Source organism: Anas acuta, chromosome Z (genome assembly GCF_963932015.1).
Source record: "Anas acuta chromosome Z, bAnaAcu1.1, whole genome shotgun sequence".
NCBI classification, from domain to species: domain Eukaryota; kingdom Metazoa; phylum Chordata; class Aves; order Anseriformes; family Anatidae; genus Anas; species Anas acuta.
The window spans coordinates 70,600,442-70,614,657 of NC_089017.1; the positions used below are offsets into that span (position 1 = coordinate 70,600,442).

The 14,216-nt window shown below is 41.5% G+C and overlaps 1 protein-coding gene across 1 annotated transcript in view; it reads right to left on the reverse strand.

Annotated features, from left to right (window-relative positions):
- ACOT12 (acyl-CoA thioesterase 12) overlaps positions 1-12,857 on the reverse strand; it is a 34,027-nt gene extending 21,170 nt beyond the window's left edge. The window contains exons 1-5 of the mRNA XM_068666748.1: positions 12,618-12,857; positions 9,995-10,064; positions 5,740-5,800; positions 4,619-4,720; positions 2,078-2,210 (exon numbers count right to left, since the gene is read on the reverse strand). Coding sequence (XP_068522849.1) covers positions 2,078-2,210; positions 4,619-4,720; positions 5,740-5,800; positions 9,995-10,064; positions 12,618-12,753 — 502 coding nt within the window. The 5' untranslated portion in view covers positions 12,754-12,857. The remainder of the gene's footprint in view (positions 1-2,077; positions 2,211-4,618; positions 4,721-5,739; positions 5,801-9,994; positions 10,065-12,617) is intronic.
- Positions 12,858-14,216: the final 1,359 nt, after the last annotated feature.

Genomic DNA, 14,216 nt, shown 5'->3' on the forward strand with positions numbered 1-14,216 from the left:
AGATACAGGAAGGCTTCTGATCTTTCCAAGTGTAGCAAGATGATGATGAGATGGGGGGTGGTGCACCCCTCAGTGGTATGGCAGCACAGAGATCCTTCCTTGAAAGAATCCTTTAAAGATGCTGCACCAGAAGCAGTAACTGTGAAACTCACGTTTAGCTACGAACACAGGCAGCCAACTTTCTCAGCTTGTGCTTCTGGTTATCCTTGGTTGCTCTGCATGACCTTTAACAGATGTTGTTACAGCAGTTTATCACTTCTTCAAATGCCTCTCATAGACTTTGACCATCATGTATGATTGGCACCCATGCAAATCTGTCTAATTAAGGTTATAGTATGACACGATCATTTCATAGCCTTTTACTTACAAATTTTGTGATTACTAGAAAGAGTATATAGAGTGGATACACTAAGGAGAGACTACTGATCTGAAACAGTGACCACTTTCTGTTGAGTGTTTCCAATTCCACTTCCAAATGCTTAGCCAAACATCCTTACTGTACTCTTCGCTTTTTCAGATATATTTTCCAAGAGTCCCTTTAGACATGAGATGGTGTCAGTTATTTACAAAGAGCGCATTCATGCTACATGCTACTTGACCTGAATTGTACTTTAGATTTTTGCCCTAATTAACTGCCTTTATGATTATATAAACGTGTGGACACATCTGACTAACTTGCACTTTGGACCTACTTAAGTTGTTGCATAAGATCTACTCAGAAGACAAACTTCACTTTCTGAACATGCTACCTGGCAGTCACTTATGCAGTATTTTCTTCTCTTTCCCGTTTTGCTTGCTCTACCCCCTAAAATAGGTGAATCTCTGTTTATGGTGATCAGATCTTTCTAGGAAGTCTCCAGGCAAGGTAGTGGAAACCAAATTCATCAACCTTTGATTTCTCTTTCATGGTATTAAACCTCTTCCTATGAGGCAGTTACCATGAGGACTGTCCTGGAGTTAATTTTCCTCCTAGTAGCTGGTAGGGTGCTATGTTTTGGATTAGGATGAGAAGAGTGCAGGTAACATGCTGATCTTTTAATTGTTGCAGAGCAGTGCTTACACCAAACCAAGGGCTTTTCAGCTCCTCACTCCGCCCTGCCAGCGGGCAGGCTGGGGGTGCAGCAAGAGCTGGGAGGGGACGGACCCAGGACAGCTGACCCAAACTGGACAAAGCGGTATTCCACACCATATGGGGTCATGCTGAACAATATATAGGGGTGGCTGGCCCGGGTAGGGGGGCCGGCTGCTTCGGGATAGGCTGGGCATTGGTCAGATGGTGATGAACAATAAAAATAAGCTATTTGCTTGCAGTAGCCCCTACACAGTCTAATTAAGTTGTTAAGACTCTAATTTATATTTACAAGAGGTTTCATCCTTCCTCAGTGAAGACAGACACATAATAATGACTGCTGTTCAGATACAGTTACAGCTCAGATTTTCCAGGTATCAGCACATTTCTTAACTGTTTGTTAATAACTTCTTTTGCAGGGGAACACAGCAACTTTGAAGCACAGTGGTCTTTAAGAACAGAGATTTCTACCAGAAATTAATATGAACCAGTGCCTCGGATCAGCTTTTCTAATTTGGTCCTGAGGAGTTTATTTTTTTTTTCTTTACTTGTTTTAACCACCATCTAATGAAGTTTCACCTGCTTGTTGGGAACGTTCTCACAGCATGAACATAGCCCTTTGAGGTTTCTTGCAAAGACAGCCATAATCCCAAATGAATTTCATCCTTCTGTCTACATTATAACTGATGTTATAGGACTTTATTATTGTATTGCAAAGATCTGCATTTACTGTTAATTCTTAGATGTATAAGCAACAAGATCTGCATTTTACATCTATTTAACATGTGCTTAGCATTCAATCCTGCATTTTAGATTTAGAATTTGTGAAAAACAAATAAATGGTACTCTATTAGTACAACTGTACTACGCAGACTCACAAAATCTGATACACCCTTTTCTACCTGACACCACCGCCTCATGGAGCTACACTCAGCTGTTTGGACTGTTTTTTTTTTCTCCCTTCCTTATGTTATTTATTCCATCTTCTATAATGACCACAGTAATCACCTTCCTTATTACTCTCCTGCATTAGGTTCTGAAAGAGCTGTTCATAGCCCAGTCGGATTCTTCTTCTCTCAGTAGCCAGGGTGTGCTCCAGATGGTCTTCTGTAGACAGAAGCTGCACAGGTTCTAGTTCAATCTATGAAAATGGGAAAGAAAAAAAAAAAAAAGAAAAAAAAAAGTTCTTAATTCCACAATCATACCATGCACTTTGAACTTAAAATGGCATCAGCATTTTCTATAATCTTTTGCTATCAACTCTTCAAGAAGACAAGTGTCATTAATACAAACATGTGCAGAGTTAAAGTTCAAGAGATTCTGCATTATCCTTTCAGAGTCATTTGTTAAAACTCACACACAACAGGGTTTTAACTTCTTAATACAAAGATTCACAAGAGCACTTACAGTTTAAGACAGTCCTTATTTAAAAAACAACAGCAACAACAAAGAAAACAACAAAAAATCTATACTCAAACAAGAACATTTGAGTACAGAATTTTCTTTTTAGAAAAACAATCCAGTTGCAGTGGTGGTGAGCAGTGGTGCAATACTTTTTTTCTTAATGCATGAAAGTGTACCCCAGAGCCCATTCTCTTTCACTAAGTCTCCTTCAAATAGCCTGCACTCTTAAAATTCACCCATACTCACATGGCCTATTCTGTCTATCCCCAACTATCTGAAGACCTGTTTTAAAAGGACTACTGGTTTTCTGAGGTGGAGGAGAAATGCATGAACACATAGCACTTGGTGTGGCTTCAGGCTACACACATTTCATAGAAGCACAGAACCATAGGATGGTTTGGGTTGGAAGGGACCTTAAAGACCATCTGGTTCCAACCCCCTGCCATAGGCAGGGACTCTTCCCACCAGCCCAGGTTGCCCAAAGCCCCATCCAGCCTGGTCTTGAGCACCTCCAGGGATGGGGCACCCACAGCTTTCCTGGGCAACCTGCTCCAGTACCTCACCACTCTCAGAGTTAAGAATTTCCTTTACTATTAAATAATTTATGCCCTAAACGCTACCTGTGCTCAAATGCAAATTCCCATGTATGTCAGCATAGGGAAAAAATGAATCCAGTCCCATACTGGCTTCTGAAAAGTCTTACATTTAGATAAATACTGTGAGGTGCTACTGAACAGACACTTGTGTCATTTACTTACAAGATCTAATTTCAGAAACCTTAAAATAATGCACATGCAATGTAACACAAACAAAACCAACATTTTACAGCCTGCTGCTACTATTTCTCAGTCTTCGAGTCTTCACTGAACACTCTTCCAGTTTACTTGCCTTATCTCTGACCCTACTCAAGAACTTCCCAGCTTTTTCCAAATGGCTTAGCTAGAAGATTAAGATGGTGAATGTATACTGTTGCTCTCTGCACAGCTTTAGCAACAATTGTTCAAAAAGCAGGTTTGAAAAAATGTTAACTTCTCCAATACTCTAATTTCCAATGAAATTAGAACTGAAATCTTAAACTCCCTCTGGGCAGTCCTGTCTTAAGCTTAGTTAATCATCACAAATTTAATCTGTAAATAATCTCCCTGGAAATTTGGGCATAAGGTGCCATGGATGTGATATCAAATTAATAATAAACAATCCTTACTTTATATTTTAGTGCTCTCAGGCTAACCTTAGCCATTAACCTTTCAGAGACAAGCTAAGCTTTAGTTTTGGTAAAACTGCACTAATTTGTTTCTTCAGCAAACTGCAATATATCATTGCAGAAAAGGAAAGAAATGACTGGATGTATTGAATTGCTCATGTGATGACAACTGTCTGCCAATCAGCAGTGGATATTAATAAGGCAAGATGCACTTTTATAATATGTTAAAAGAAACTGGAAAGTCAGATATGATACTAGTAACTTGTGTTAGAAAGTAGACTGTACACAAAGGGAGTTCATTAAGAATATCTGAGGAATATACGGCCTTTCCCACACGAACACTTTAGAAAAACTGTGCTTCCACTGTGAAGGACAAACAGCACTGTGACTGGTTTCTAAACACCTCCAAGGAGCCAAACACTGGGGAGAAGAGACAACAGTGGCATACAAACTATTTAACATTAATGCTGAAGAATTAATTTAGGTTGGAAGCTAGCTTAAAAATGTTTTCTACCTGAGTAGTCATGACTCTGACCACCTTCTCAAAAGCGGGTGTGAAGGATGAAAACAAAAAGGACCCCATCCTCCCCCAAACCCTTATATGTATATAGATCTGCTTCTGAAAAGGAGACAGGTGGTGCAAACTCACAGGAATTTCTTTTCCAATGCTTGCCTATGGCAATATTGCAGTCCCCATAACAGCACCACTTCTACTACTAGTAAATGTGCAGGAAAAAGTGGAAACAATAAAAAAGCCTAAAAAATTCATATCAGTTGTGGAAAAAAATATCTCCTTATTTTCTGGAGTTCATGCTATTTTTCTGTCATTGATCAGAATGAACAGGTATCATCATTTTCCTGTGTTTCACAATCAGAGGAGGGCTATTTCACAGAAATATAGTCCCAGTAATGTCAAGCATAGAACAAAATAGAATGAATACCTTTTTAGCACCGACTGGTTTGGCTACATATGTTGCATATGCCACACTCACGATTTTTTCAACATTTGTCAAAACGTCCTGTACTGTAACCTTGATGCCAACCTACAAGGAAGAAGGTAGTGGGAGAAGGGGACAAAAAAGTAATTACATCATCGTCCACTGAGTTCAGATAAAGCAGAGCACTGTTTAACAAATTAATCATGTCCTGTCTCTGAAACCTAAGGAAAAAAGGTAAAAAGCCTAAAAAAGGTAAAAAGCCTGATCTGCTATCACTGATAGAGCTCTGAACATACAAGAACATCACAATATTCTCTGGCCTCTGAAAAGCCCTTTAGCACAGCTGTATATAGATGTTTCAAACCATCTGTAAGGGTAACATAAAAAACAGGAAAGACACTTAGATTTAGTTTTATGGGTATCCATTTCCATTTACTTGCGGTGCCATTGGGAGTCCATGTCTAAATCTAAGATCTGTACGAACAGTGAAGTCTTTATAAAGACACAGAATACAGTGAAACACTGCAAGGGGAAGCACTTCATTTGACCCTCTGATGTGCATCAAATCTTTTGATTTTTGTGAACTTTAGAGCCTTCTGGAATACATTCTCTAGGATATGCACCTTTTCCATTAATACTAATTAACATACCCATATTGTTCCATTCTTATTTCAAGTAATTGGACAATACATTATTACAATATGAAGAGTAATAATGTGCACAACTAGCTGAAAGAAATACATTTTTTTTTTTACCAAAAGTTTCAAAAATATTTAGAAGACCACCTATTCAGTAGAGCCTGGCTCTGATCTGAAGATGACACAGAGGTTAACGGCTTTGGACTGGACGAACACCAACTACGCCAACCTGTCCATTACACCTGCCAAGTATTTTGAGTCTTCAGGGTCCAGTTGCTGTTTTGACACAGATTATTTAACAGGCAATATGCAATTAAAATAGTCATTATGAAACCAGAGTTTCATTAGGCAGCGCTGTTGTTTAGATTTCTGCACTACATCCTTCTGGAACTAGTAAGACTGGATCCTTGTTTCATTTCTCTTCTCCTCCCATCTCTCTCCCCTGTTCATTAAGCATCATTAGAAATAACAGTGATGATCTCTTACCTCCATGCTGGTGTTGAATGCTCTGTTCACTTTTGCTTTGATGGTTATAACTTGTCCAACCCTGTTAAGAAGAGTAAAATCTTCTTATGGTACGTAATCATGCAGCTTAATAAGTGTTTGGACGTCCCTCTCTAGGTATTCATAATAGCAATGAAAAAAATCTCTGGAAGAAACTCTCATTAAGCTGTGATCAGTCTGTATCTTTCACAGTGTACTGAAAATGCACTGAAAAAGGTTTAGCACAGTCAGATTACACTCATGCTTAATAATGATTTTAGTCTTTCAGAAAACTATGTAAGCTTAATTCTAGGCATTCCTTTTCCTTGCTATCCCTATGACATCAGGTATGCTCCAGGATCCTAGTCTTCCAAGAAATTTTGGCCTAGATTCTGCTTTTGCTCAAATGCACATCATGTGCATCCCCTTATATACAGATAGATACACACTAAGGAATACTCCCAGTTTGTGCTCTATCCCCTAGAGCTCTTTGAAGTTTCTGTAGGATGGGAAAAGAGTTTACTTCCCACATTCTGGCCAAGACCAGGGATGTAACATGCCCCTTCTGTCTGAGCAGCTACTACTCTTTCCCATTTACTTACACAGAATACCTAAACAGAATATTATATTTATGTATAAATAACACATGTATTATATTTATATGTATTTACATATTTATTTAGTTATATTTACTTATATACATAAAATTAACTGACTTTCCTTACTTTCCTTAAAATACTTTCCTTACAGAATAATGCTTCTTATATACTGATAAGTGTGTTTTTTTATCAGGCAATGCTAAAATAATGAAAAGAAGGCAGTTTCCTCCAGAGTTGTCTTATTGAGCAGAACAGCAAAAGGACATGAGGCTGCTGACTTCAGGGAAATTAGGCCAACCTAAAACTGCTAAGGATCAGTCCCAAAGCAGGCAAAGCACAGCAAGCTACATCCATGACTATCAAATATAACTCGGGCTACCTGATCACCTAAGAAACAGACATCTATAGCTAAGCACTGGGCACAGCATGACCCCAGTTTATTAAGAAAAAAAAACCTTTATAATTTCTTCCTAATTTAATGGATAGGCGATTTATTTTTTTTTTTGATGTACAAAGGTAAGACTTTTGTTAAACTGCTTCTTTCACTGACAGATTTTCAAACAAGTTATCAAGCAATATAATGGAAAGTAGGAAAACTGTTCCTTTACAATACAAGACAAGAAGAACGAATTGCAAAGATTTTTTTTTCTTTCTTGTTCACATTCAAGAATGCAAGTGGAAACCTTTACATGGGGAAAAAAGTGGTTCGAGGAATGATTTTGGTCCTTCTGCAGATATACACCTTTTGAAGATTCTCAGTTTTTCTGTCGCTCACTGCAAACATACCAACATTAACATAATAGTTCCAAACTGCACAGAAAAGGGAACCACCAATGCCTTTAAAAATGAGAGGGTATTCAGAACAATAGCATAGTATTTGTGTTCAGGCTTGGCAAAGAAGTTATAGATATAGTCTTGCAAAAAGCCTTTAGAAAACTTAGAAAGAGAACTCATGCAAGTATCCTGAAAAACCTCTGAAGATTCTGTATCTGCCACAAAACTCTCAAGAGGATTACAGTAACACAGCAACAGAAGTAATGACAAGTGCAAGGTGAAAAAAAGGTAAGTTTATGCCACACACTAACAGTGAGCTTGAGGCTTTCCTCTAAAGAGCGAGAGTTCAGAGTCTGTGGATGCTTGCAGAAGATGTCACGGTCCCTGTGAAGGCCACCACGATGGCAGATTGTCCGTGAGGATCCATGCACAGCAGGGAATGCAGCATTCTCTACCCCATTCTTCCACACAAAGACTGTTTATTTGACCTTTGCCAGCAATAGGTCCCGGCGACCTCTCTTCCTCTTTGTGAGAACATTGCATAAAAGAGGTTGAGAGAGGTAAGGTTGCGTCTGTTAATGTTTCAGGGAACTGCGGAGTTTGAGGGAACAGCAGAACAAAGTTGGATGTGATCTCACTCAACCTCAGCAGCCAGTCCTGCAATAAGGTGGGTTTGGATCTTAAGAGACATTGAACGCCCTGACTGACTTACATCTCCTTCAGTGTTCCAGTCTATGTAGCTGAATTCACATTTCATTGCAGAAAAGCGTAGTCCTCTGGGGTCCATGGCCATAACAGAAAATAAAGATGTCCGAACTGAGATTGTAAGACAGTGCGATAGGGAAACGTCTTTTCATATATTATCCAGAGCAGTTTCAAAATGAAATGTTTTACGTGGTATCACGTATTCTGTCTTTGGACAAACAGATTTATTTAAGCCAAGACAGCTGATCAGCTTGGGCATTTAAATAGATACTTAAGGGCAGAAGTCACAGAACATCACACTTTCACTTGTAACTGGCAGAAGGATTCTGAAATACATCAGAATGGTTAACATACGGAGCATTAACAAAATTTAAATGTAATTTAAAGTTAGAAGTTCTTACTACTGATCTGCTGCATATTAAAAGATGAGGAAGAGGAACTTATTTCTTATCATGGCATAAAAGTGAGTGTTGCAATGTAGGGATATATTATGAAAAAAATGTATTTCCATGTCCACTGAAGAGAAATAAGCACAGAAGAGTTAATCCTTACAGAGCATACCTAACCTGACTTAGGTAAATGAAGCCTCACAGCTGGTAACTTACAAAACATTTTTTTTTTACCTAATAAGAAGAGCTCTTACTAATGCCAGACATTTGTATAATCTGGCAAAATTTAGGAAATGACACAGTGAACTATGAACAGGATGTTAGGGATGACTGAGGCTGAAGAATAATTACTGAAACCACTTCACAGTTACTAGACTTGTACCTTAAATTCTTATTAATAATGAAACATTGGCCCTACAAGTAGAAGTAGAGCTAGAAACATATTTAGAAACGAATTTGAAAAGACAGTATTTTTATTCTATTTCAGAAGCTCAGGTCTGCTCTCAGAAACAAGAGAGAAAAATGCTCTGAGGCTAATGAAGTCTGAAATACTATGCCTGAAAGAAAAACATTATTCTGACTTCATTTGTAGATCTGTGATCTACAGATTTGTAGATCCGCAATCTGTTCATCTGTGATCCCTGTTTTTGCAGAGAAGATTATTGCCTAAGGAAAAAATTAAAACCACAGAACAATTATAGGCAAGACAAACATTTTAAAACTCATTTGGTAGAACAAGCCAAGAACTTCTTGTGATTTCTAGTCTTAGCATGACCATAGTCATTTGCTTTGCTGCTGGTTCTAGTTCTCATCTTGGTAGCCACTGGTCTAACAACTCGCTAACCAAAAGTGCAAGTTATTTATTTTACACCAGCTGCACATCTGACAACCAACATTGCTTGGCTTACAGTTATGATCGTTGCACATTGGTCTGTACCAGGTCCACCTCACCAGTGACATTATTTATGCACTAATTTCTAGTGTGCAAGATGCAAAAACACACAAGAAGTTTGTAGGATATCTTGCTTCTTTCATTTGTGTCCTGCTGCTTCAGCAGCTCAGGTTCAGTAATACGATGAACTTCCACACACAGTTTTGCTTATTTATTTAAATTGAAGCAGACCATGGCTTTTACATATACTCTTAAATACAGCATTAAGTACAAAGCAATGACATCACGTTTTTCACAAGATATGGTTCGGAAAAAAAAAAAAGTGCCATTTCTTCCTACAGTGTCTTTTATCCCGTACTTTTGTAAGGGATCATCACGGAGAATGGTTAAAACAAAACTTTTGCCTTTTAAACCTTGTGTTACCTTGTACACTTACTAAATACTGAATAATCACAAATGTAAAACATTTCTGTTTTGTTACGTGAAGATATTCTTTTAAAAGAGCTGCAAGAAAGAGTCAGTAAGAAATAAACTGAAACAGCACCTACAACCAAAATCGTACAGCAACCTTTATGAGTTTTATAAGTGTATTCCTCATTTAGCAGAGATAAGTAATGGCCTGTGGCATTCACTTCAACTAGAGCCAAAGATCACTGGGACATTGGTTTCTCACCTGGCATCTACGTTGCAGGTCAAAGTAACTACAGTTTATTTTAGATCTGTGAAATTTATCTCTGTTTTCTAAGTGGGTCAGGCTATCGCCGACAGGAAAGAGCAATTTCGAGACTTAACCCCATGGCTCCGGGGAGTTCGCAGTATTTTATGATGCCTCAGTTTATCTCTGCCAAATAAGAATCTCTAAAATGAAAACATTTCATCATTGTTAGCTGGTTTTGTACCTGGCAGCCTCTTCAAACTGTATGTCATCCATAGATGCTGTCACACAAGACACACCAGCGTGTTTCTCAGCTTCAAGAGAGACACAAGGACAGACAATTACTACACTGCACTTGCAGCAAGACATTCACCTATATGTTTGCAAGTCTTAAGTGGAGCCTTTAGAAAAAAGGCAGCTGAAATAAGATTAATACTTACCATGAAACAAAGGTAATATCAGGAAATGAGACTAGATGATTATAATGATTCTCCTGAGTTTGAGAAGCTTTAACTATTTAAGGTCCTCCTCTAAAACTGAGCAGTCTGAATGAGAGCTATCAAGCATGTTCCAGGGGAAAAGAGTATTAACAGGTCTACAGAAATCCCAGCAACCAACCTCAAAATGAGAATGCTGTGAATGTCAGCTACATTAAACCTGTCTAGAAGGTTATGTCACTTGAGAATTCTCAGACACAGGAGAAAGACCTACTGGCTTGACAGTATGGTCACAGCAGTGGAAAGCAGGTAAGTACATGCCCCCAGTATTATATTAAAACCACAGGATTATTAAAAAATACAATCAAGATTTAAACATTGGAAAAGAGTATTTACTTTTTGTAACAATTTGAAAATATTGTTTTTGAAATTTGTGGTGTTCTTCATCTCATAGATTACGAAAAATAATACATCCTATTTGTATTAATTAGAAAAAATAATCTTGAAAAGGTAAATATCTCTGCTGATAATATTTGGGAGTCCAATAGTCATCTTTTTATATTGAGTTATTGTGATTTACTATTTATTTGACCATAGCGCCTAGAGTTTCATATCACAGGCTAAATTCCTCATCTCCTAGGGTCTATGGAGCAGGCTCCCCAGGGACATAGTCACAGCAGTGTCTATCGGAGTTTAAGAAGCATTTGGACTGTGCACCCAGTCATACGGCTTGAATTTTTGGGTAGACCTTCATGGTGCCATGAGTTGGTCTCGATGACCCTTATGAGTCCCTTCCAACTCGGAATATTCTATGATTCTGTGATTCTATGAGTCCATGTAAACACAGGGAACCCCAGCTCCAGAAAGTTTTCTGGGTGATGCAGACAAAAAAAAAGAGTCCTAGGAAACGTGGACAACAGTAGTCTGCCCAACAGAGAGAAGTTCTCACTCCCATGGAGCCCAACAATATTTTTGTGACCATTGGTGGAAAAGGCTTGGAGAAAATGGAGAGAGGGTGGTGCATAAATTGTATCATTACCTGAGGAATTCCTTTTTAAAATATGAGGGTAAAACACGTTAAGGCACTTATCAGAAACACAACAAACTGTGCTGAAGGGAAGAGGTCACTAAAGACTAAGAGGCTAGAGTTGCCACAGCCTAATGCAAGATGATGAGTAAGGCTGTAATAGATCATAAACAGCCTCAAAGTGGAGCAGAGACAGGTAGATCAAGCCTGAAGCTGCAGGTCATGGAACAAAGGAGGTACAAAATCCAGGCACCTGCAACTGCAGCAGCTGGTACTACCACAGGGGAAAGGTGCAAAAGCCAAACAAATCCCTGCCTGGCATGCTGCATTTGCTGTGACACAAGTCCCAAGCTAGGGAAAGCATTAAAAAACGTGTGTGTGCAATGGGAATAGCTGTGTGGCACAAGTCAAATCAAGCAAAAGCGATCACTAAAGGTGGACTGAAAGCAAGCTCCCCTGTCAGGTTTGCAGCTGATGGGGATCACAGATTCACTGAAGTCCAGGGAGCAGGCGCCAACCATCGCAGCAGCTGGGGCTCTGCTGCATCAGGGCAGGGACTCGAGTTACAGGCTTTATACCACCAGTGAGCAGCCTCTCCATGAAGAGTGCTTTTAAGAGAGGAGTCACCAAAGGGCTGGAGCCAAGCCGGTCCCTAGTGCCACCATAAACCTCTAACAAACACACGGTCACCCTGGGAAGCTGCACCCTGCCAGGTGGTTGCTGCATGGGACAGGTCCTCCAGCATCCCACAATTTGTGGGTTATGTACAGCCGCAAGCCACCAAGCATGACACACACCTAGACAGCCAGCACACCACACTGCGTGCCTAAAACCACCCAGCTGGGCAGCAGCTCCCCCAAAAACAGCCGCTATCCCCTACCAGCCTTCCTGCGCCCTGCAAGCCCACGCCATGCACCGGGAGCTCACCGGCTGGCGGCAGCGCATTTGCCTGGCGTCTAGAAGTTAGCTGAGGGGTGTTAAAAGTTGTGTTTGATTTTTTTTTTTTTAAGCCGGTGTTTCTTGTGTTGTTTTTCTCCGAATATGTTTAAATTAGGGCTTTTTTTTTTTTTTTTTCTTTCATCGAGCACCTCTCATTGCTCCATCCCCGGTCCATCCATCTCCCTGCTAGCTCTGGCTGCTCCCTCTCACCCCACACCCCCTCTGCACCCTGCTCCTCATCCCAATCCCCCCTCACGACCCCCGGGGGCACAAAACCACCCTTTTCCCCTCCTGCCACCGGCAAAAGCCAGGAAGGAGCCGCCGCTTTCGGGGCGAGGCAGCGCCCACAGGGGCAGCCCGAGGGGCTCCGGGGCAGCAAATGGCGGCGGGGGCGCCTCAACCCCCGGCTCCCTGAGGCGGTGTCGTGGTGGTCGCCGTCCCCCGGGGCGCCGCCGCCCCTCTACCTGCCAGGCAGGCGGTGGCGTCCATCCACTTGAGGAGCTGCCCGGCGCTCAGCTCCCCGCGGTGGTTGGCGTGAGCCGGGAAGATGGCCTGGCACATGCCGACATCGCCGCCCGCCGCCGCCACGCACCGCTCCATGGCGCCGCGGGCAAAGCGGGCAGCAGCAGCGGCGGCTGAGGCTGTGCCGGGCACCGGGATGGGACGGGACGAGCCGGGCAGGGCCGGCCCGGCCTCCCCGCTCCCTGCCGGGACGGTCCCGCCCCACCATGGCCGTGGCCGGGCAGGAATCGCCCCCCTCTGGCCGCCGCCGGGCTGCGGTGGGGCGGGAAGGTGGCTCCGCCGTGGAGGTGGCAGCCGGGGAGTGCCGGGGGCTGCCGGCCTGACCTGGGCGCTGAGGGGGACACACGACGCCTAAGATTTGATGGGGAGCTTATACATTTATTTATTTTTTATCCCTGGGTGTTTGATCAGCCTCTCTGTCATCTAGCAGTGGCTCGCTACCCGCTGTTCCAACCGCAGGCTTCCCGTGTTTATTAAAAACAGGCTGAAATATATATTTTTTTTTTTTTTCTTTTTGTGCCGTGAATGTTCGTCTAAGCATTGTTAAAGATCCAGCTTTAACCCATAAGAGCAGGGAAAATTTGAGTGTTTACCAACCTGCCACGCCAAGATCAGAGTTTCTCAGTAGTGTAGGGATTGTCTTCCCACACGGTCTGTTCCTGCCCTCACACTCTTGTTCTCATCCAGGTGGCTTTCACATCTGTTTAACATGTAGCTCTGATCAGGTAATTGGCCTGTGATATTTATCTGTCACCTGCTGTGAGATCAGGAGCTACAAAGCTGTTGCTATCAGACAGGTAAAAGAGAAATCTAAAGCTGCGCACATCTGGAATTTTCTGAAGCATGTGGAGGAGTACATGCTTGGGTGAGGGGTCATCAAACCTCTCCTCTCAGAGAAACAGAAAAGCTAACTTCTCTCATTTCTGTTGGGGTGAGGGAAGCTGGTGTTTGGTACTTCTCTCACCAGAACTATACGTACCTCCTGACTTATAAAGTGTGTCACACAGCATAAGGAGATGGGAGCTGCCCTTCAAGAACAGGAATGGTCACCCAGGATCCAAATGAGGTCTCCACATGGCTGCCATGGGTTTGAACACTTGGCATACATGGAGAGCGAGGTGAAAGACCTCACAGCCTAAAATGTAATTTTCCCAAACTAGCCTCTACTTCCATAAGCCGTTGTATTCCTTTAGCTTCTTACATGGTCTCCATTGGAGTAATTGAGTGTTTTGCAGTCTTGTGTATTTGTCCTCATAAAACATCCGAAAGGCCAGTATAGTTCTCTTTTCACAGCTGAAAAATTAGAGAAATGAAGTTACTGGCCCAAGTTCACAGAGGAGATCAGTGTGGCAGATAAAGTTTCCCAGTAGAAAAGTGTCTTATGTGGTCTGGTGGTCACTGCTGGAAAAAGTTGGTCAGACCAACACTACCTTAAGGCAGACTCTGGGAGGCATCTTTGTAAACTGTCAGATTTCTCTTTACTGATGCCCGTGGTGGTAAGAGGAACAAGTGGTTAAAGACAGATAGAAGATGCCTTACAT